At 41.1% G+C, this 21,145-nt stretch overlaps 2 protein-coding genes and 2 pseudogenes across 5 annotated transcripts; all 4 read left to right on the top strand.

Moving 5' to 3' along the window:
* Positions 1 to 996: 996 nt before the first annotated feature.
* On the top strand, positions 997 to 3,097 carry LOC148429236 (uncharacterized). Its single transcript, XM_088424013.1, has 2 exons — positions 997 to 1,190; positions 1,769 to 3,097. The coding sequence occupies exons 1-2, from the start codon at positions 1,112 to 1,114 to the stop codon at positions 2,815 to 2,817; spliced, it is 1,128 nt and encodes a 375-aa protein (XP_088280139.1). The 5' UTR covers positions 997 to 1,111; the 3' UTR covers positions 2,818 to 3,097.
* Positions 3,098 to 3,508: 411 nt separating this feature from the next.
* On the top strand, positions 3,509 to 8,368 carry LOC148429237 (uncharacterized). Of its 2 annotated transcripts, XM_088422909.1 has the most exons (6): positions 3,509 to 3,773; positions 4,723 to 5,019; positions 5,597 to 5,869; positions 7,289 to 7,576; positions 7,653 to 7,715; positions 7,992 to 8,368. In XM_088422909.1, the coding sequence occupies exons 1-6, from the start codon at positions 3,650 to 3,652 to the stop codon at positions 8,264 to 8,266; spliced, it is 1,320 nt and encodes a 439-aa protein (XP_088279035.1). In that variant the 5' UTR covers positions 3,509 to 3,649; the 3' UTR covers positions 8,267 to 8,368. The 2 variants fall into 2 exon arrangements, with proteins under 2 accessions (XP_088279035.1, XP_088279116.1); XM_088422990.1 differs by having other exon boundaries at positions 7,653 to 8,044.
* A 2,108-nt stretch (positions 8,369 to 10,476) lies between these two features.
* Positions 10,477 to 13,433, top strand: LOC148429238 (uncharacterized; annotated as a pseudogene). The gene is made up of 2 exons (XR_015866490.1): positions 10,477 to 10,839; positions 11,725 to 13,433. The product of XR_015866490.1 is annotated as an uncharacterized LOC148429238 (transcript).
* A 4,143-nt stretch (positions 13,434 to 17,576) lies between these two features.
* LOC148429239 (uncharacterized) lies at positions 17,577 to 20,359 on the top strand (annotated as a pseudogene). Its single transcript, XR_015866593.1, has 2 exons — positions 17,577 to 18,058; positions 19,027 to 20,359. The product of XR_015866593.1 is annotated as an uncharacterized LOC148429239 (transcript).
* The last annotated feature ends 786 nt before the right edge of the window (positions 20,360 to 21,145 follow it).

Raw genomic sequence — 21,145 nt, forward strand, 5'->3', positions numbered from 1 at the left:
GGAAGGCCCACTGTGTCATTGAAAACAATTTGTGGACGTTGGTAACCTACGTGTGATGAAGATGAAGATGTGATGAAGCATACGTATACCACATACTACTTGTGTAAGGGGGACTTCATTCTCAGGGGTGCCAAATATCCATGGGGGCTGGATCATGGAAGTATCGTCAGCCTCTTTGAAGGGTGCGATCCTGAGATGCTAATGTGCTTGTCCATGAGCTCACGGCCCACAATATCATATGCCCAGCAACACGGAGTCTAAGAAGTCAAGGAGGAGGTCTATCGCCTTTTTCTCAGAGCCTGCTAGTGCTGCTCAGGCGCGCGGTCAGCTTTCTGAGGACCTTAGTCTGCTGGTCCCCAGGACACCGGGATTATTCTGCTCGTATACCGTGTGGTCAACCTCTGATGAATGATGTAATCAAGGGGGTCTGTCGACTTTGGGTCTGCCACCGGGTGGTCGTCAGGCGGAGTGACGGCGGATCCTGAAGGAGTCTTCGCCGGTCAGGTGGAGAAGGTATAATACACGCGGTAATATACCTTTTATTATCCCCCTTCCCTTGGAGCCTTGTCCACTTTCAACCACACAAAGTCACAATCATTTCTGAAGGAGCATCAGATTGTTTTTCCGTCAAATGGGAAAAAGTGAATGTTAATTGTTTGAGTTCCAGGCCCAGAACGTGCGGTTCTTCCAATGGGGCTTTAGGAGCCGGAAACGGTCTGTTAGTATGACATTCACATGTTTGTGTAGTTTGGAGTCTTTGGTACGTGTGCATTTTCCCACGTTTTCTTAGCCGATCAGACAAAATTTGTCAAACATTCATGTTAGATGAACTCATTCCGATTTCTTTCATTATGTACGTAAATACACTAACTACTTTTTTTTTTTTTTACTTGGTTCTCTGTTTGAAGAGTTCCCAACACTGTCGCAGCACGGCAGCCATTTGTTACCATGGAGGCGCACTTGCCGTAAAGCCACCATCGAAGAAGAAAAGCGGAAGTTAGTGTGACAAAATCAAAAGCAAGACGACAGCGACCAAGTGTAAACCAGTAAAGGACAACACCAAGAAGTAGAAATGGTTGGCGCGGTAGCGACTCACAATATACTTTAGAAGATGGCGTCGTGCAAGCCACAACGAGGAAAACAACTGCAAGCTGTTGGCGAGAGTCACATCGTTTTGTTGTACAGTGAAGGTATGTCGACACGTTCCCATTCACATAAAAGACAAGTCGAATTTTGGAGTGGGCTTTGCTTAGCGATTAGCTAAAACACCTTACAAAACGATTCACAACTTTTGACAAGTTTTTATTTACTCATTCAAATACTTTGAAATAACCACTTCCTCAACGTAATACAGCACGAGCGCTTGTAGGTTCAGATGTTTGGAGATGCGGATAAAGACGTTTTTTCGTGCGTGCGCTGAGCTTATTTACGTAAGATTCTCATCAGGTTGATGTAATTACTCCTCTCTATCTTTTGAGTTTTCCCTCCTTTTTTACACTCGCAAATCTGCTTTTATTTTGATTCTGACAAGGGGCTAGATTTGTGTTCAATTTCTATGCCCTGTCTCATTTCAAATTCCTGGACAAAACTTTTTTTTTCTTTACTGATCTTATGTACTTTTATTTTCTTTGTATGTATTTCTTAATTGAGTTGATCCCAACAACTGCTGATGGAATGTCAGTAGCACACCTTTGAGAATATATTTAGTGAGAAAAATTGGTCATGTGTTTATTCCAGCAGCTGTCACTGCCTTGATTGTGTCTTGCAGGTGTCCAGCAGCGAATCGGGGAAGAGTTTCCCCTTCAGTCGCAGTGGGGGGGATCCAGCTTGGTGCAAGAGGATTCAGGGTCTCCCCACGTTAAAGAAGAAGGGGATCCAGAGCGCCTCCAAATTAAAGAGGAAGAGGAGGATGCCTATTTCCCCCGCTTAAAGGAGGAAGAGGAGGAGGTGGATGTTAGCATGTTGCCACTGACTGTGGTCTGTGTGAAAAATGAAGATGATGAGGATGAAGAAACCCAGGAGTGGTCTCAGCTTCATCATGACAGCCCTATTGGAGACCACTGTGAGGGAACACTACCCGATGACCTCTTAGCTCCTCTATCAGACGGTGATGTCACAAGGGAAACCTTGATGAATGACACTGACTGTGAAGGTGAAGACAAACAGTCGAATTGCTTTGAGGAGGAGACGACACTTGACAATAAGAAAACTTCACAAACATTTGAAAACTGTTTAACCACCTCTGTTTTTGTCAAACGCTTCACTAAAAAGCGACACACGAATGGGCAGACAAGAACAAATACTGGAGTCAAACCCGGAACTTGTTCAACTTGTGGTAAAACATTCTCTCAGATGACCAACATGGTAAAACACATGAGGACGCACACGGGAGAGAAACCCTTTCGTTGCATAACTTGTGACAAAACTTTTACTCAAAAGCCAACTCTGGAATCACATATGAGAACCCACACAGGAGAAAAACCGTTTTGCTGCACAGTTTGCGATAAAGCATTTTCTCAAAAGTCAAATTTGGTAACACACATGAGAACACACACAAGAGAAAAACCTTACGGTTGCTCAGTTTGTCGTAAAACTTTCTCTCGAAAGTCCCACATGACAACACATATGAGAACCCATACAGGCGAAAAACCTTTTTGTTGCTCAATTTGTGGGAAGACATTTTCTCAAAAGTCAGACGTGGTGAAACACATGATTGTGCATAGTGAAGACAAAAGGTTTTGTTGCACAACTTGTGGTAAAACATTCTCTCGCAAATCATACTTACAAATACATATGAGAACACACACACGAGAATAAATGTTTTTGTTGCTCTGTTTGCAATAAATTATTTTCTCAAAAGGCTGTCCCCACACATGACAACACATGCAGGTAGATCTCATGCGCCAGCCAAAATGAGGGGCTTAGTAACCTTTGTTCACAAAAAAATATAGTTTTGAATTTGGCTTTGAATACGCACAGTTATGCACAAATGTTCTTAAAATTACATATCTAATTTTCAGGTTTTTTTTTTAAGAATAAGTGACCTTTATGAAGAGACATAAGGGCTGTTCACAAAATGTTGCGGAGGTTTTTTCACTCAACCTGTTGAATAAATTAAAACTGAAATTAATAAAAGTAAGCTGAAAATACAGTGTGTTGGCACTTCGGTCACAGTCAGGAAACATAATAGAAATATCAATATAATGTTGTTAGTCATTTATTGACTAATACTATTCATATTCTGTACAACAGGGGTCATCGACGTGGTGTGCGGAGTAGCCCACAGGCCTGTTTTGGAAATAGCTTGGGATTTAAAAAAAAAAACAATTAAATAACACATTTACATATTACATTGCCTTTTCTTCAAATCATGTTTCTACTTTCTATGTGTTCTATCCCGTGGTTCAATTTACAGAAAAATGGCAAAATCCGTCGGTGATTTCACGACAGTCCTTTACTGCACTTGGGCACGATTTCCAGCAGCCAATCATATCACAGAGGAGGCGCGTCCTTGTTTTCCGCCAATCTTGTACTCCATGCGCGTTGAATCTAATGCTCCCTTGCATGGGTAGCTCGCTTGCTCAAAGAACCATATGACACAACGTCAGTCAGAGATAAGTAACGGATTTGTTAGTATTGTCGTGTGGAAATGTATGCAGGTACGATACCGGAGTGCAAAAGGAAACTCTGTGGAGCAAAAGAAGTGAACGAGCAACATCTTGAATTGCTGGGCGCTGAATGCAATCGGCCACGCGTTGTGCTGCGCAGAGCAAGTTTGTACAAAGTTCTTACTCTGGGTATCGCTTGTTAAGAAATGAACGACTTTCTAGCGTTGGAATATGCATGGGTTCCTATTCAAATGGAATAGTCTTTTCTGTATGGCAATGGTTGCTGGATACAATGTGTTCGAGATTTATGCTTCTAATAATACGGCGTAGTTATTCTGTCAACACCTAGCGTTACTTTGCCGAGAGAACCAGGATTTTTTTTTCCAGTCATCTGTGAGGGAGGACCAGAAACAACGCAGCAATCGTGGAGCATAGGCGGTCATTACGTAAACGACCCGGAATTAAAGCACATCAGCCGCAATCCCTTTTGTCTGTCGCAAATAGAGCTACTGTATTTCTTTTTATTTCATTCAATACTGTTTTGTTTTTACACATTTTTTAAGAGTTCAGACATTCTCTCGCAGGTGCTTATCTATACCACTTAAAAAAATTCAAGTGTTTAGAGGGTCTAAAAATGAATAAATCTAATGAATTAAGGAACTATTTGTAGTCATGAAATACTCGAGTAATAAATTACTGCGATAAATTACTGCGATTGCTAAGTTATTTCAAGTAAGTACGTAAGTAGTTATTTGTTTAAATGCAAAAGTAGCTGAACGCTTTCGATACTTCTGTACTAAAAAAGGTGATTATGTTATAAAGTAGTTGATTGTTTTGTGGGCACGTGATGATGGGAATGAGCTTTTTACTCCAACAGTCAGCTTTCATCAACATTTCGCACACAAACAAACAACTTTTGATTATCCAATTCCAAAAGTCTCAACTGTGGTTAATTTGTGTTTGTGGCAGTAAAAACAGACCCATATAATTCATACACAATAACAGCAGTACATTTTCCAAGCCCAACTTGATGGTTTTTGACGTACATATCGTAAACGGTGATATGTTAAATATGTATTTCATCTACTGTAACTGATTTATTTGCGTTCTGCAGACATCCAGCAGCTGGTTGGTCATCAGCCAGAGCTTTCCCATCGTTGGCAGCAGGGAAGCTCCAGCTTGGAGCAAGAGTCCCACAACGTGAAGGGGGAAGAGGAGGAGCTTGCTGTCAGCATGTCGCCACTGACTGGCGTCCATATCAAAACTGAAAATGATGACAAAGTAAAACTCGAGGATTCAAAGCTTCATCATGACAGTCCAAGTGGAGGAGCATCCCCAGATGAACTCTTGTCACTACCCTTAGACAGCGATGCTGTGGCGCAATCTTTGAGGAGAAACGCAGGCTGTGAAGGTGATGAAAAATAATCAAAATCCTCTAAGGAGGAGAAAACTCTTGGCAATAACAAAGCTTGGGGGTCTTGTCCGGTTGCGTTTGGAGGACGCATCCTTCGCAAGCGTCCTTCTCTATGGTGCTGCCACCCTTTGATGCGCTAGTAAATGGTCTCACTGTACTACACCTCTCTCTTCTTCCTCTTGCATCAAACTTTTCAAATAGGGATGTTCAACAATTTTGACTTTGTTACAATACAGACATTGCAGCCTAGATTACTGTCTGATCCCAATGTAGATTCAATACAATATGAGCAGGAATGATTCATGCTTTTTTTAAGTATACTATATGAATTTGAGTTTGAATGTTTTACTTTAGACTATGAAAAAATGGAATTGGCATCAGCGCATAAGAAAAATCCTTATCAGTTGAGCCCGAGTACAGAGCCTCAAAAGCCGATACAGGCTTGCACAGTTTGCGTTGCAGGTTGTCCATCTAAATGCATGACTGAGTCTCCAAGACAGTTCGGATGCACTATCAAAGTGACAGATAGTTGACTTGGCCAAACCGAATTTGTGTTTGTCTTCATCTCCTGCAGAATATCTTCATCCCGAGCAACAGGAGCCAGACTCCACTCACATTAAAAAAGACGATGGCTGGCACCCTCACGTCAAAGAGGAGGAAAAGCCCCTCTGCATTAAAAAGGAGGAGGATATCACAGAGACATTGACCTTTGTCCTTTTAAAGAGTGAAAATGGAGACAACCGTAAGAGCGAGGAAGACAGAGCGGCGGAACTACCAAGCAGCAGCACTAATCAAGACATGACAACAGAAGTTGATGCAGCCCACTGGGGACCAACAAAAGCACATGGTAAAAACACGTCGTCATACTCACCTGACACTAATTATGATGGCAAACAAACTAAATGTAATAGGGCAGGTCATTCACGCAACAATTGTTGTTAATGTTCACGGTGTGTGAAAACATTTAGTTCAAAGTGGTCTTTAAAAAAGCACATAAGAACACACTGGAGAAAAACCTTTCATCTGCTCAGTTTGTTGTAAAAGCTTCTCTCAGAAGATAAGTTTAACAGTACACACAAAGCACACACTGGAGAAAGACCTTTTGCCTGCTTAGTTTGTGGCAAAAGTTTCCCTAATAAGTCAAGTTTAGCAAGCCACACAAGAATCCACCGTGGAGAGAAACCTTTTGCTTGCTTCGTTTGTGGTAAACACTTTTCTCACATGATAAGTTTAACAAGAATGCACTCCGGAGAAAAGTCTTTTGCCTGCTTAGTTTGTGGTAAAAGCTTCTTCCGAAAGTCAAATTTGACAACACACACAAGAACACACCGTGGTGAAAAACCCTTCTCCTGCTCAGTTTGTCGTAAACGTTTCTCTCAAAAGTCAACGTTGAAATACCTTACATTAATACACACCGGTGAAAAACCTTTTGCACGCCTGATTTGTTATAAGAGGTTCAATCGTAAGTCAATCCTAAACAAGCACATAAGTATACACAGATGAGAAAAACATTTTTTTTGCTCAGTCTTTGGTCAATGTTTCTTGAAGTTTAACTGAACACCCAAGAACACACTGGGGAACAAAAATCCTGTCAAAAGCTGCTTTTTATAAAATGCTTTATCTTTCAACAAAATATACACGTACACATATAAGAACATACAATACAGGTAAGGTGGGAACACACTGTTTCAACCCAACAAACAACTCCAAAAGGGGGAACAATAATAATAATAATAATAATAATAAAAACATAAAGACTCAAAAGAAATATTAATTCTGTCACTTTATTATTCAAGACATTGTTCAATTAGACAATGCAGATAATACACAAATACATTATGATTGACTTGCTATTATTTGGCGACTCGATGGACGCGCCAGGAGCAAAGCGTATTTACGCCTGTCGGGCGAAGTTAAAAAATGTTTTTAACTTTTGACGCGAGTCTCGTCGCGACAGCCAATCAGCTTCGGGGCCGTGCTACGTCACGCATAGCGTTGTGCAGGCCGAAGCAAAATGGAGGAGAAGCTAATAGTTGCCATCTCTGAACACCCAGAGCTGTACAATACACTTTGTCATGGTTACCGCGACAGAAACAAGCGGGAGTGGACTTGGCGCGTGCTTAGCGAGGAAATGGGCACACCTGGTCTGTAAAGCATTATCATTAGCACAATTTCAGCAGGTATCGTAGCTGGTGCTCAAATGCAGCACCAGTTCAGTAGAGCGCCGGCAACTTCACTGCGATGTTAAAATTGTTTTTCTCCTCAGAAGACCAATGTCGAAGGAAGTGGAAGTCACTACGGGACACGTATTTACGTGAGAAAAGAAAAGAAATGGAAAATAAAAAAAGCGGAGCTGCAGCGACTCAAACGAAAAAATGGAAGCACACTGCGATGATGTCTTTTCTCGAGCCCTACGTGTCCACGAGGGAGACGAGGAGCAACATGGAGCAAGGTGACGAGGACAGAACCGCAGAGTACAGCGGTACAGCTGCAGCTATTGAAACAAGTGATTCCAATACCGCTGCACCATCGCCAGCATCAAGTGGGGGGGAAGGTACGTCACTGTGCCTGCAAAACCGCGATTTACACACCCTCACTGCGTTTATTCCTATTTCAAATTATTATTACAGAAGAAGAACTGGAGGGAACTTGTGCCTCGCCTCCCGCCTGTACTCCGTATGATCTACCAGAAGGTATGTAGAGTAGTTATCTTCCACAACATGCGGACGTGCACAGACATATTTTCCACTCTTTTCCTCCAAGTATCCTAATGTGTTTGATGCATTTTAAGCAACAGATGTACACATTCACTAAGTAAAGCTACTGCATATAGTATTGGGGTACACTGTACACAGTTTTTATTCTTGCCATTGTGATTACGGCACATTTTATGCTTTATATTTTTTAAAATAACTTGATACGAATTTGACAAACCCCATTGAAAAAAAAATATTTTGTTTGTATTTCAGGAAAGAAAAGAAAACGATGCACTGGAAGAACGGAAAAAGAAATTAATGACACAATGCTTCAATATTTGAAGCAAAATTTGACACGAAGAGTTAGTTCTCCCCCAGGTCCATCTCCACCGCCATCCAATGACGAAGACGAGCTCTTCATGAGAAGCCTGGTTCCTGCCTTGAAAAGATTGACACAAGGCCAGAAAGAATCATTAAAATTGCAAATCCACCAATTAGTATACGATGCACAACATTCGACTTTAAATTTAGAAAAAAATCCACAATAAATTATCTGGGGAACAATCTTTTCAGGGCAGGAATCAGGCTTCAATGTCGATATGTATATTTTTGCGATTAGAAAGATAAAAGCACTTTGTTTTCTTACTGGTTTTCTTCTCTTGTCCTTTACATAAAAACAATAGAGGTAATATTGTGTGCGTGCGCCTTACCTTATGCCTCGATTGATATTCTAGTCATTTCCTAAATTCAGGGGAGTCATTCATTTCAGCATTTATTCAGTGTACAAACAGCTTTGTTTATTTGCTAAATGCATTGTACCTCACAATGCAATATAATAGTATTCAGATCCATATAACAATTCTATCATGAGGAAGATATCAATTCAAACAATATGGTATTGTGCACTAACAAACATGCACACAATATTTTTGTTTTATTCTATCCAATTATACTTTATTAATCCCTTGGGAGGGTTCCCTCAGGGAAATTGGGTATTTTTATATATTTCTTATACATCATTTAATTGTATGCATAGTTTTATATACAGCGATAAATCTGGTGCAGATGAAATAGTATTGCAGGAATCTTGCTCCTTAATATATGTGGGTGGCTCTTAAAAGAGCCGTTTTGGGTGTGCATTACACAGAATCTTGCCATGGGACCATTCCCTCCGCCGAGAAGAAAGAGGTGAAGGCCTCCCTGACCCTCATGGCTTCTTTTGATGGGTTGTTAGAAGCTATTCTTCCAAGGCATGGCAGTGATTCTTCCTCCTCAGCCTGGATGTTTCCTGCAGACGCTTGGGCAGTTTTACGCAAAAAGTTGTAGAGAAGACACGTGGCCTTTACACACTTCTCTGCAACTTCTACACGCACCTCCATGGCACGCCTGTACATCCTCCACTGTGAGGAGAGGACGCCAAAGGCATTCTCTGCCACCAGACGAGCTCGGGAGAGACGGGAATTGAACACTCGCCGCGCTGCCGGGAGGATGCGTCCGGGGAATGGCCTCATTAAATGTCGCTGGAGTGGAAAGTCTTTATCGGCAACAAACACATGTGGCTGGACTCCAAGGTGGTCGGCTCCTGGTAACAGCCGGTCCTCAGGCAGCTGCAGAGTCCCAGCGCGCAGTGCCTGACCAAAAGCTGAGTTGGCCAGAATCCCGCCATCGCTGGTTCTTCCATGACCCCCGACATTTATCACCCGGAAGCATTTGTCAGCATCTACGACAGCCAAAAGAACCAATGAGTAGGTTCCTTTGTGGCCTGAGTTGGCAGGGGCTTTGAGGACAACACGCTTCCCATCCAGTGCTCCACAGCAAAGAGGAAAATTCCATTGCTCCTCAAATCCCCCTACAATGGACCTCCAATCCTCTGTAGTGGGAACTGCCATGAATTCATTAACAAGGCAATCCCAAATTGCCGTTGCCACATCAGGGACAATCGTGGACACAGTCGAAGCCCCAACATGGAAACTGTTGGCGATGGTCCTGTAGGAGTCACCTGTGGCAAGGTATCTGCAATACATGAAACAATAAATGTACCGGACATTGAAGTTGATGCAGTGAATCGTTGGAAATAATAACTATCACGTTTCATTGACTTTTCATTAATCTTATCACCAATGTATCTGCAATACATAAAACAGTAAATGTACCACTTACATCGTTAACATTTTATCCCGTGACATCATTGTTAAGCAATCTATTTAGCCCATTTCATTGACTTTGTTTGTCCAACTTAGCATCATGAGGTATATGCGTTTCAACATAGTTTTGATACATTAGCTAGCGCTGTCGTAAACAGGATTGGTCCGACTCCACAAAAACAAAATTGCCACTCACCGGAGACAAATGGACAGGCGTTCCGCAGCGCAAATGGGACGCCTGAAATTGATGTCCAAGCGGGTGATTCTTGAACTAATGCGAGCCAACAGGTCGTCGAACTGGGCAACGGTCAACCTCATGTAGGGCTGGAAAAGGCAGTCATCCCGACGCAATTGAAGTACTACGCGATGGTATTCTCCTAGTTGTTCGCGCATCCGGATGCTATTATGAATCCACACACGACGACGGCGTGTGGAATTCCTACGTTTCTTCCACAGCAAGTAAAGCGCAATGGTAGCAACGACGTCGTCCTTCATAGCTATTTTGCAAAATGGCTGGCTGCCCTGGCTGGATTGTTGCTTCAGCAAAGCCCCCCCTCTTGCGCGACGCCGTTGCGTGACGAAAGTGAACCTCAACAGTGATTATCTTGACTCCGCGACACAACGCCTCGCGCACGTGGGTAAACGACGGGCGAAAGTACCGAGTACCTTTCTCGGCTCCTTTGAAAAGGCTTCAATCCTGCCACAAGAGGGCCCCCGCGTGTTGTCGTAATACGTACAGCAAAGTACCATAGAAGTAGAAAGGCGGAAGTTTCCGTGGCAAACAAACAAAAAAAAACAAAACAAAAACAAAACGGCAATGACCAGGTGGATGCCGCTGATGGAAAACGCCTTCAAGAAGTTAAAATAGTTGTCGCGGTATCGACTCAACGTCGCTAACAGAGCAATGACGTCAAGCGCGCGACATGAAAAACAACGGGAAACTGTTGGCGAGACTCACATCGTGTTATATAGCCAAGGTATGCTCACATGTTCACTGGTCTGCGTTACACATTTTGTTTTATGAATCAAGTAAAGGGACCGATATATGGGGTAAAATGAATGCGATGCAATAAATAATAAAAGACGAGGTGGATGGAGTGGTTAAACGTTTTCAAGACGTTTTAGACCCATTTTGCACCTTAATACCCTTTCAGCTAAATGTTTTTAAATATGGACTTCTTCAATGTCATGCATCAAGGGAGCGTCACATTTTACCTTACAAAGGTGTATTCACGCATACAGTTAGTTGCACCCTGGCTTTGTAATTGATACAGTTATATTTGTTTATTCAAATTCGAACGTTTTGATTCAGCCTTCTGCAACGTTTTTTTGTTTATTGACTTTATTGTCTACAACATTGACAGATGGATCCGGCTGCAACACTCAAAACGCTGACCACTTAATGTGGAGACTGATTTCAAATATGAGTCGTTTTGTTATTTGCACAAATTTTCCGACAGTATACCTTAGATGATGAAATGAACTTACCTGAAGCTGATGGCAAAAGTACATGTGCATAATTGGAAGTGTTAGCTCAACTTCCTGTTTGTGAATTTACAAATTAATTACTTAATGGCCGTACAGTGCATTTTAAGACGCTTTTCGTTTTTTTGGCATTTTTATTAATTTATTTTTTGACTACATTCAATTGTAAAGTTATTTTCAAGCAAGCTGGCCTGTGACAGGCCAAGGCCCAAACTAACAGCAGCTCGGTGACACTGAATAATCGTGGCTTCATTCACCTCACCTCTCCTTGTTGTAGCGTCTGCTCACTGAGAAAGTCTCTGTCCAGATGACTCATCTCATTCAGTCAAGAGACAACGACCCATTCCAACTCCATAATGGATATTTTTTTTTTTCAGATGTTCACCATGTGATTGGTCAACAGTTAGGACTTTGCCCTCAGCCGCAGAAAGTGAGCTTCAGGTTGGAGCAAGAGGATTCGCAGCCTAACCATGTTAAAGAAGAAGATGATCTACATTTCTTTCATGAAAAGGAAGAGGAGAATCCACACACTCCCTACGTAAAAGAGGAAGAGGACGAGATGGATGTCATCAGCACATTGCCAGTGATTGTTGTTTGTGTTAAAAACGAAGACGATGAAGACAAACCACCAGAGTGGTCACAGATGCGTCGTGACAGTCCAAGTGGAGACCACAGTGGAGGACTACCACTTGATGATCTCTTAGCTCTATCATCTGACCGCGATGACGCAGAGGAATCTTTGAAGGAAAACACAGACTGTGAAGGAGATGACAAGCAGTCAAAATGTTCTCAGAAAGAGACAACTCTTAGCAATAAGGAAACTTCACAAATGTTAACCAGTGCAGTTTGTGTCAAAAGCATTTTCAGAAATGAACTCACAGTGGGCCACAAAAGAACACATGCTGTCGAAAGAGCCTTTTGTTGCACAGTTTGTGGTAAAACATTCTCTCGAAAGCCACTCATGGTAAAACACATGACAACACACACTGGAGAAAAACCTGTTAGTTGTTCAACTTGTGGTAAAACATTCTCGCAGCAGACCAGCATGGTTAAACATATGCGAACACATACTGGGGAAAAACCCTTTTGCTGTTCAGTTTGTGGGAAAACATTCTCGCGAAAGGAGAGTGTGTCAATGCATATGAGAACACATACAGGGGAAAAACCTTTTGGTTGCGTAGTTTGTGGGAAAAAATTCTCTCAAAAGGGACATATGTCATCCCATATGACAATCCATACAGGTGAAAAACCATTTTGTTGCTCAGTTTGTGGGAAAACTTTCTCTCAAAAGTCAGACTTGGGAAAACATATGATAACACACACTAATCAAAAAAACTTTAGTTGCACGACTTGTGGGAAAAAATTTTCCCGCAAAATATCTCTTCAAGTGCATATGAGAACACACACTGGAGAAAAACCTGTCAGTTGTTCAACTTGTGGTAAAACATTCGCTCAAAAGGCAGACATAGTAAAACACATGAGAACACACACTGGAGAAAAACCTTTTGGTTGCTCAGTTTGTGGTAAAAAATTCTCCCGAAAGGAGCATATGTTAAGCCACATGTCCATACACACAGGTATAAAACCTTTTTGTTGCTCTGTTTGTGGGAAAACATTTCCGCAAAATTCACACATGGTAAAACACATGAAAACACACACTGGAGAAAAACCCTTCTCTTGCTTAACTTGTGGAAAAGCTTTTTCTCTTGAAATATACCTAACAATACACATGAGAACACATAGTGGAGAGAAACCCTTTAATTGCTTAACCTGTTGTAAAACATTCTCTCGGAAGGCACATCTGGAAGCTCACGTGAGAATACACACAGGCGAAAAACCCTTCACTTGTTTAACTTGCAGCAAAACCTTCTCTCACAGCTCAAGCTTAGCATTACACGTGAAAATACACGCAGGAGAAAAAGCTTTTTGCTGCCCAATTTGTAGTAAAACATTCTCTCAAAAGCCAACTTTGGCAAGACACATCAGAACACACACTGGAGAAAAACCATTTTGTTGCTCATTTTGCAATAAAGCATTCTCTCGAAAGACAAACATGGTATCACACATGAAAAAACACACAGAGGAAAACCTCTTACTTCGACAACACGTCGAGTCAAACCCTATTACTGAAAATGCTCTGCATACTTCACGGAAAATATTATGAACAAAAAATGATGAAATGGCTGGAGAGCAACTTGAATACATAGCCACGCACAGGACAGTCCCAAAACTGGAGATAAAATTCATACGTTATCACATACATTACCCAAGACGTGGGTCCTTAAAGTTAAAAAAAAACTTTTGAACTGCAAGGTACGCTGAAAAATCATTTAATTTTCTCAAAATTCAATTGTGCCTAATAGTGGCTGTGCTTTATGTATGGATGTCGATTTTCAGTTAATCAGCTACATTTAAAGTCCTTCTTATTTACTAGTTCCTTATGGTCTTAAATGTATGGCACTTTACAGCTGTATACAAAGCTAAATCTAGAGTTGAAGTTGATTGAAGTTTGATTTATTTGTTGTACTGCTTGTTTCCCTTACTGAGCAGTTTATCTGTCTGTCTGTCGTCCATCACATTTCAAGTGAAGAATCATGTCATCTGTGACTTTCTTTATGTTTTCATTGAAAACCTTTTGTATTTAAATAACACAGTTACTTCTGTACATTGTAGTGATCACGTAGCATGTCATGAACCAGAAAAGTAACTTTTACAAATATGCTTCCAAGCAGGTGAATTAAATGGAAAAATATTCAAACTCAATATGGGCCTAGACTTATTTGCATTACATTTTGTTCATCTTGGTGGAGGTCACACGTCTTTATAAAATGATTTGAACCCCCCTCAGCCTGGCCAGTGTCCCGCAAGTTTTCCTGGTTTCTCTCCCCCAAACATCTGATTCAAATGATTTGTTCATTAGCACGCCTTGCAGGAGCTTAATAATGATCCTATTCATTTAAGTCAGGTGTGTTTGAGGAAGAAAAAAAAAAGAATCAAAAACATGCAGGATACTGGCCCTCCAATACTGGAGTTTGACACCAATGATTTATAGTCTCATCCTAAAATGGGCAGTACTGCTTTTTTTTTTCAAATATCAAGTGATTGGATTTACAGTAAAACGAATATTTTGACTTTGGACGTCATACGATATACGTTCTGCTATTGAAATAGTCTAGCAAGTGACCCCCAAAATAGGACAATGCATAAACTCTTATGTGTGGGCCAAATTTTGTAGGTATAATTTCGATCCGTTTATTTTTTCTTTCTCCATTTTTAGACATCCTTAAAGTACGAGCCCGAGCTCAGCTCTTTTCGAGTGTCCTCAACGCCACCGCGAAAGGGCAGACATGTGCTACCGTAAAACCGCAAAGCCACTATAAAAGTACAAGTGAATTGTATACTGCGGTCAAGTCGTCCCACTCTCGCAAAAAGAAAGTCAAATGAGCCGCTCCTCGCATTTTTTTTTACTCTGCATTACGGTAAAAGGCGCTCAACGTGAGGCGTTCATCTCTTTTCAAAGTAAAAGATATCCGCTTGCCCAGATTTTGATGACACGATCATGGGACCCCTGGGGTGCTCTAGTATTTCCCAGAACAGGTGTTTTTTTTTTTTGGTAATTATTTTTTTAATTTTTAATAAATTGACAGTTGAATGAGGCATTTTCAGGAGTCACTAATTTTGAAATGCCACATTTGATGGGATCCAGTTTGGGGGACCCCAGGGGTTGTGCAGTGTCTTCCAGGACTAGTAACGATAGCTAAAGAAAATAAATAATGAATTAAATAAATAAAATCAGGTCGCATGACAGTGACGTTTTGATGTTTTAGGGAACTTCATCTTTTGTTTTTCTTTTTCTTTTTTACTTTTGAGAACAGATTGTGAGGAGACAGCATTACCGAGAGACATGTAGGATTCGTCTAATGTTGTGATTCCTTTGGGATCGTTTTTAATGGTAGAAACAAACAAAAATGATTATTTGAAACTCTTTAATTTATTTCGTCCCTAGATTGAAATTATTGTTGACGTTTTTTTCATAAATCGATATGTTGCGTTACAACAGACACGTTCATTAAAGTCATTTTAACCCGACGTTTTCACGTCCATGTTGGCAAAGCGGATATCTTTTACTTTGAAAGTGATGAGTCCCTCTCGTTGACTGCCCTTTACCGTAATGCCTAGGAAATAAAATGTGAGCTGCGGCTCATTTAACTTCCTTATCGCGAGAGTGGGACTGCTTGTTAGCAGTCTGAGTTTTACGTGGCAAAAACAAAGGAAAAGACGACAACGGCCAGCTGGATGCCAGTGGAGAACATCTTCAAAAAGTTCAAAGTTGTTGCGGTAGCGACTCAACATTTTTCACCGCTAAACAAAACAATGGCTTCAAGCAAGCGAAAGGAAAAATTTCGAAAAGCTGTTATCCTGTTGCGTCGTCTAGGTATGCCCACGTCTTCACTGGTCTGCGTTTCACATTTTGTTTTATGAAACAAGAGACTGAATGCGACGCAATGAGGAATAGAAGACTAGGTGGATAGAGTCGCATAACGTTCTCAAGAAGTTTTATCCCCCCCTTTTTTTGCACCTTTCTACCCTTCCAGGTAAATGATTTAAAATATGACTTCTTCAAGCTGGTGCATCAAGGGAGCGTCACATTTTACCTTACAAAAACGGTGTATTCAGGTATCCAGTTAGTTGCACCCTGGCTTTGTTACGAAAACAGTCGCATTTGTTCATCCAAAGTGGAACTTTCTGATTTAGCCTTCTGCAACGCCTGTTGTTTGTTGGCTTTAATGTCTACAACTTTGGCTGGTGGATCCAACCCCATTGTTCAAAAGGATGACCGTCTAATTTACGGCCTGATTCCAAATAAGAGCCTTTCTCTCTCTCTCTCTCTCTAATTAAGAAAATCAGATGAACTTTTTTTCAATTGCGGACTACTTTAAATTGTAAAGTTATTGGAAGTGAGCTTGCCTGTGGCAGGCCCATGGCACAGTGACACTGAGCAATAGTGACTCCACTCACATCACCTCTCCGTCTTGTAATGTCTGCTCACTAAAAAGCTCTCTAAAATGGAAGGACAAAATCTCACATTCATTGTCACCATAGATTGCCCCCAGATGGCTCAGCTCATACATCCAAGAGACTTTGGCTCATTCCAGCTCCATAATGAATGTTTTTTTTTTTTTCTTTTCTTCAGATGTCCTTCACCCTCCACAGCAGAATGTGAGCTCCAAGTTGGAGCACGACGATCCACAGCCCAACCATGTTAAAGAGGAAGATGAGCTACAGTCCTGTCATGTGAATGAGGAAGCGGAGAATCCACACTCTCCCCACGTGGCGGAGGAAGAGGAGAATCCACAAACCCCCCACGTGAAGAAGGAAGAGGAGAAGCCACACTTTTCCCACATGAAGGATGAAGAGGAGGAGGAAGAATTCATCAACACATTGCCACTGATTGTTTCAGTGAAAAGCGAACATGTTGAAAAGCAACCACCAGAGTTGTCACAGCTTCATCATGACAGTCCAAATGGAGACCAGATTGGAGAACCGCCATCAGATGACGCCTTGGCTCCATTATCTGACCGTGATAAGGCAAAGGGATCTTTTTGTTGCAATGTTTGTGGGGGAACATTCCTGCATTACATTTGTTGGAATTTTGATGATGACAGCTGGTGAATAAAATGGAAAAATATTTGCACTCAATATGGGTCTTGCCTTATTTGCATTTTGTATTTGTACCAGTCTTTACATTTAATATTGCCTAAACCCTATTATGGCTTTTAAGCACTCGAGTGGACCATGTTTCTCACCCAATAGGCATGTTGCCATGAATCTTTGATGCTTTGAACCTGTTGGCTTTGTCTTTGCCGCTTTGGACTTTGTTGTATCATTTTTGTGATGGCATGCGAAGAGTAAAGATCTACACTAGCACAGCAACGTGTGGTTTCTTCGCCTCGCCACATTATATACATTTTTACTTTTAATCACAGACCTAATCTACTCAAGTGTGACTTTTCTCCAGATAGCTCTACCAACAATGCCGACGAGGGAAATTAACCATGGTAAAATGACCGTATTTTGAGTTTTTGGGTGGAAGGGGAAAAGGTGTGAAATGATTCAGAAACTTCTTACCTAAGAGCTGAGAAAATTTGAATGAAAATCTGAATTGCAGAACATTGGTAGAAAGTCTGGATGTAACTTGGCTGTACAGAAACAGTCTGTCGCCAAAAGCTTTCAGTCGTTTTCCTGTCGTACGCACACATCCGAGATTTGATTGGACGTAACCCCTGGGTGTCCGGGGATTTTTCACTAGCCTGGCCATATTATCACCCAACATGCACTCCCCATGTAATATAAATAATGATTATTAGACATACGGATGAACATATCCATTTTTTTACTCTTTCTTGAAATTTGTATTGGGTTTTCAAATTCGCCGCTAGAGAGCAACGTTGAGTTACTGCGGAAGTTCACCTGCTGTAAAGTCAGTCACCACAAAAGAAAAAGAAATGGCAGCGTTGATTCAAGGCGACAAGGAAACAAGGTTTGTTGACCAGATTAACTTGAATCGAAAAACATCCAGAAAAATGAAAAGCGTTTGTACTCAAGCGGCGAATATCATATCTTAAATATTCAACTGAGCAATGGCGTTGTACAAGCCAAAAGGAAAACGACTGGAAGCTGTTGGCAAAAATCCTGTGTTGCACATCCAAGGTCTGTCCACATGTCCTATGTTTTTTTTATATTTTATTGTCTTCTGGCAATGATGAATTTGAGAGTAAAACAATAAAACACCCTACATACGAAATTATGATTATGAGTAAACTACTGCTGTGTGTACCAAAGACGGTATTACTTTAGAAAATTTGGCATGTGTGCAAATGAAGCCTCGGCCTTAGTATTTTAAATATTCATACAATGGAAACGTTTGTTTTCTTACACTCAACGTGATTAATATTTCCAATAGATAGTTTTGTAAATCTAAATGAGATTAGTTTGTTTCCTGCGAAAAAGATTTGTTTTTAAGGAACTCCATAACTGGATTGGAGGATAACAACATTTTGGAAATAGAAAGAAAGAGCCTTCTGAATGATAGTAGCAACATATTTATCCTAGGCTATGGGAAATATTGTTTAGACTTATCTACTCAAAATTATATATGGGAATTAATTTCTACAGTGTTTGTCATGGTCAAGTGAAAAGAATCATTGAGTCACTGTGTTAAGCGATTGTTGTAACTAGGCATGGGCTGATCGTCAAGTTTGAGTTCACCAGGTTTTAAAAGTCAAGGTTTTCATGACTGATAGTACTGGCTGTCATGTTTTTGCAGGGATTCAGAAACAGGGCACGCTCGCTGTTTGCCAAGTTGCATACTGTAAATGAGCCACCTCTTTGAAGTTATTTGCCTCCAGATAACTTTGTTTCATCTATCAGGGGGGTGGCCATTTTGACTCTCGACATCACCTGAGAATTACATCACAGTTCCTCAAAGCTGCAATAACAACCAGCCGTGTCTGTCCTCTCTGAGTTCCCTGATTAAACGTGATGTGATTCTCAGTGTACACCATTATGTCTGAATATTTCTTACCTCATCACACAATGACAATGTTCGATTGAGAAAAAAAAAGGTTGAATGTATGGCAGTAGCTTTTTAAGCATAAACGACTGTTTGTGTAGTGCAGGTATCCAGCAGCTGGTTTTTCATCAGGAAGAACTTCCCCATCAGGCAGTGTGGATGAGTTCCAATTCATATCGAGATGATCCACAGCCACCACATGTCAAAGAGGAAGAAGAGGGTCCTCATTCACTCCATGTTAAAGAAGAAGAGAAAGATCCACAGTCCTCTCATGTGAAGAAAGAAAAGGGGGATCCACAGCTCCTCAATGTTAAAGAGAAAGAAGATCCACAATCCCACCAGGTGAAGGAGGAAAGGGAGGAGACTGGAATCAGCATGTTGCCACTAGCTGGTGCCTTTGTAAAAAGCGAAGATGATGGCACAGAAACACCCGACGGGTCAAAATTTCGTCATGAGAGTCTACGTGGAGAAGCGCCATCAGGTGACTTTTTAGCTCCACTCTCAGAGAGCGACATGGAAGAAACCTCGAGGAGTGGCACAGACTGTGAAGGTGATGAGAAATGCTCTGAAAAGGAACAAACTCTTGGCAATAACGAAATATCACAAACGTTTAAAATATACTCAACTGACTCAGTTTGTGACAAAACCTTTGCTGAAAGTGAATATTTGAATGGACTTACAGGTGGACAAACAGGAGAGAGACCCTTCAGTGTTACATGTTCTCAAAAACTACATCTAGAAAAACACTTTTTTTGCTCAACTTGTGGCCAAACATTCTCTCTAAAGTCAAATTTGGAAAGACATATGAGAACACACACAGGAGAAAAACCTTTCAGATGCTCATTGTGTGGTAAAAGATTCACTCAGAAGCCGCATCTGGACTCTCACATGAGAACACACACGGGAGAGAAACCCTTTCTATGCTCAACTTGTGGTCAAACATTTTCTCGAAAAGAAAACATGGTGACACACATGAGAATACACAAGGGAGAAAAACCTTTTAGATGCTCAACTTGCGGTCAAACATTTTCTCTAAAGGCAAACGTCGAGAGACACATGAGATCACACAAAGAGGAAAACACAGAAGAAAAACCTTTTAGTTGCTCAATGTGTGGTAAAAGATTCGTACAAAAGCCGCATCTGAAATCGCACATAAGATCACACACAGGAGAAAAACCCTTTTCATGCAGAACTTGTGGTCAGGCGTTCTCTCGAAAGGAAAACATGATGACGCACATGAGAATACACAAGGGAGAAAAACCCTTTAGTTGTTCATCTTGTGGTTTGACATTCTCTCTCAAGTCAAACTTGGAAAGACATATGAGATCACACAAAGGGGAAAACACTGGAGAAATACCCCAAGGTTGCTCAAGTTGTAAAACATTCCCTCAAAGACAACAATTGGAGACTTGCATGGGCTCTCACTTGGGAGAAAAACCTTTCAGTTGCTCTTTATGTGTTAAAAGATTAACTCAAAAGCCGGATCTGGAATCGGCGCTCAAAGGAGAAAGCCCCTTTTCATGCCCAACTTGTGGCCAAAAGTTCTCTCGAAAGGATAACATGGTGTCTCACATGAGAATACACAAGGGAGAAAGACCCTTTAGCTGCTCAACTTGTGGTCAAACATTCACCCGAAAGTCAAATTTGAAGAGACATAGGAGATCACACAACAGAGAAAGCACTGAAGAAAAACCTTCAACCGACTTCAATACCTTTGACTCATTTGAATAAATTTATGGTGGCCCTTTAAGTTATTTGTTATCTTTAGTTTTACTTTCTACTTTTTGTCTCCCATGTGTTGGCTTTGTTAAAGGACCTAGATGACCTAGATGGTATTTTTTTCCACTTTCCACATTTAAATATGTGTTCATGAATTACATTTGGCACAATTAATTTCTTACTGAATATGAGTTTTATATACCGCTATTTCTAACCAGGATGTGAAACGTCCTGTTTACTGAAGCTGCTCCTCTAACCATGTGGCTGCCACTCCTGCTTCATGACATTGATCAGTGCTGGCCGACCGCAAAACATCTTTCCATCCAGCATCTTGACTGCTTATTCTAACGCGGGTTGCTAGAGCCAAGTTGCTACAGCCGAGTGAATGGAGGGGCCAAAACAGGCTTTTTCTTGACTTTAAAAATGCTAAAATACAGGGCTTACAACCATCATCAGGCCTCTCACGGGTCATTTTTATCTTCTCGGCTGGTGTTGAGAATGCAGAA

The sequence above is a fragment of the Hippichthys cyanospilos genome, chromosome 1 (assembly GCF_059441005.1).
Source record: "Hippichthys cyanospilos isolate Australia breed blue-spotted pipefish chromosome 1, RoL_Hcya_1.0, whole genome shotgun sequence".
NCBI classification, from domain to species: Eukaryota; Metazoa; Chordata; class Actinopteri; order Syngnathiformes; family Syngnathidae; genus Hippichthys; species Hippichthys cyanospilos.